General features: G+C 34.7%; 1 protein-coding gene across 1 annotated transcript; it reads right to left on the reverse strand.

The window, feature by feature from the left end:
* Nucleotides 1–575: 575 nt before the first annotated feature.
* Nucleotides 576–1430, reverse strand: LOC109340280. The gene has a single exon (XM_019577929.1). It carries the CDS (start codon nucleotides 1428–1430, stop codon nucleotides 576–578), a length of 855 nt encoding a protein of 284 aa, XP_019433474.1.
* Between the last annotated feature and the right edge of the window lie 1314 nt (nucleotides 1431–2744).

Here is a 2744-nt window from a genome sequence, read left to right on the forward strand (position 1 = left end):
TAAAATCGGGTTCTCTTACTTAATCAAACAAAAAAAACATAACGAAAATGAGAGTATTAATCTTTCAACAAATTGACACTGTTGTCCACAGCAATTTGATTGTATCCGGAATACCCATCCAGGAAACAGTAGAAGGCTTTTCCGACTAATCTTTCCAACATTTGATCCATGAAGGGTAAAGGAAAATGTTCTTTTCATGTGGCGGTGTTAAGTTTGCGGTAATCAATGCAAACTCGGCAACCAGTAACAGCTTTGGTTGGAATGAGTTCATTGTTTTCATTTCCGATTACCATCATCCCTCCTTTTTTCGGCACCACTTGGACTGGACTTACCCATTTGCTATCTGAAATGGGGTAAATCATGCCAGCCTCTAACATTTTTACAATCTTTTTCCTTACTACTTCCTTCATTGTCGGATTAAGTCTTCTTTGTGCTTGAGCACATGGTTTGTAATCATCTTCCATCATGATTTTATGCATGCAATATGATGGACTGATGCCTTTGAGATCTTTTAAGGTCCATCCCAGTGCTGCTTGATGCTTTTTCAAGACTTGTATAAGTTTTTCTTCTTCCAATTAGGATAACTCACTATTAATGATAACTGGATTGTTGGCTCCCCCATTTAAGAAAACATATTTCAAATGGGACGGCAATTCCTTCAGCTCCAGTTCTGATTCTTTTTCGGCTGGTCCATTTGGATTTTGGTGGAGAAATAATTCATCAGAAAAATGTCTGATGATTTCTTCCTCCACTCTATTTTCTTGTATTTCCGAGGATTTGTCAGGTTGAGGGTGTTTTGCACAAATTTCTTCAATAACATCTAGTTGCAGACATTGCCCTTTATCCTTCGGATGATGCATCGCATGGAAAATGTCAAATTTGATTTCGTCGTCCCCAACTCGGACTAGTAATTTGCAATTTTCCATGTCGATCCCCAATTTTTCTGTCCTCATAAAGGGTCTCCCTAAAATGAGCGGGATCTCCGTATCTTCACTTATGTCAATGACAGCAAAATCAACAGGGATCAAGAATTTGTCCACTTTGACCAGAATATCCTCTACAACTCCTTCAGGATATTTTATGGATCTATCTGCTAGTTGCAAGGACATCCTTGCAGGCTTTAATTGAATTCCTCCAATTCTTTTCATCATGGATAATGGCATCAAGATGGCTCCAAGATCGACAAGAGCTTTGTCTATGGACACATTTCCAATAGTAACTGGAATGGTCACACTGCCTAGATCTTTAGATTTGTGAGGAATGTTTGTTTGAAGAATCGCACTACAAGTGGTATTGAGTGAAACAACTTCTTTTTCTTGATAACTTCGCTTTTCGGATAGCAGTTCTTTCATGAACTTGGAGTAAATTGGCATTTGTTCCAAGGCTTCAGCAAAAGGGATGTTGATTTGCAAAGTTTTGAATATTTCCATGAATCTTGCAAACTGTTCTTCTTTTTTAGCTTTTAACGGAGCTATCGGGTAGGGTATTTTTTCTGTACTAGTGAGTTTGGCTTTTCTTCTTTTCTTACCTCACTAGTCTCCTTTTCTTTTTCTTCTTTATTTTTTTCATCTAATCTTCCTTTTTGTTTTTCAACTCCACCAACTATCTTTCCACTTCGAGTTGTAACACTTTCACAAAATTCTGACTTGACTAGATAAATTTTTGTCAAGCTGTTGATTTGTTCTTCTATTTTTGTGAGAGCATCATTGGTGTTTTGTTGATGGTTGATATTGGTTTGCATGAGTTGGTCGAGAATTTTCTCCAATTCGTCATGGTAAGTGAGAGTTGATTGGACAACATAGACATTTTGATTGTTTGCACAATTATTGCACCAAAAACTTGCTTCGTTGGTTTGCTTTATTTGTTCAGGAAGATCTTCAATTTTTTGATGGACCATATTGAGCCTAGATTGAAATTCTCTGATGAATTGCTCAATTTCTTGTTGCAGATCAACATGTTGGTCCATGTCTGAAAATTTGAGATCAAAATGAATCGTTTTGTCTATTTCCAAAAGAAAGGATATTAGTATGTAAAGAAATCATAATGTACATCTTTGTAAAAATAAAAATAACTTGTACAAAGGCAAGAATAATTTGATGTACAATTATTTGATTAATGACATATAAATATGAAATGTTTTATTATTGAAGCAATTCCTCGGCAGCGGCTCCAATTTGTTGAAAGCGTATTTCAATGTTTTGTTGGGAGTTTTCTCCTATCAACAAATCGTCATGAAAACAGTGTCAATTTGTTAAAAGATTTATACTCTCATTTTCGTTATGTTCTTTTTGTTTGATTAAGTATGAGAATTTGGTTTTACTCTTTGTTCACCATCTCGACTTTGTTGAAATAAATTCCAACACCGGTATAATGGCTTCAAGAATATTCCAGTTACAACTTACTTCTTTAATAATCATGTAAATAAGTCATTCTTTCTTTGCCCCATCTCGACTTTGTTAGAATAAATTCTAATTGCTAGAATAAATTCTAATGTTGGTACAACGGTATCGGAGCAATTACCTATTACATAATAATTAAGTACCTTTAAATACCATCTCGGTTTTGTGGAATAAATTCCAACACCGGTTTAATGGTATTCTAATATATAAAAGTGATGAATAGTTAGTTGTTAGAAACAAATAAATAAAGAACAAAAGAATAATAAATTTAGTGACATTTATTTACTTACTCCCTTTCGGGTTCATTTTATTTAACAAACTAAACTTCTTCCTTAAGGAAGGTTG

This window comes from Lupinus angustifolius, unplaced genomic scaffold (assembly GCF_001865875.1).
Source record: "Lupinus angustifolius cultivar Tanjil unplaced genomic scaffold, LupAngTanjil_v1.0 Scaffold_154_37, whole genome shotgun sequence".
Taxonomy (NCBI): domain Eukaryota; kingdom Viridiplantae; phylum Streptophyta; class Magnoliopsida; order Fabales; family Fabaceae; genus Lupinus; species Lupinus angustifolius.

Coding starts and splice junctions, on each gene's coding strand:
- LOC109340280 (XM_019577929.1), bottom strand. CDS start 1,430: ATGGAAATATTCAAAACTTTGCAAATCAACATCCCTTTTGCTGAAGCC.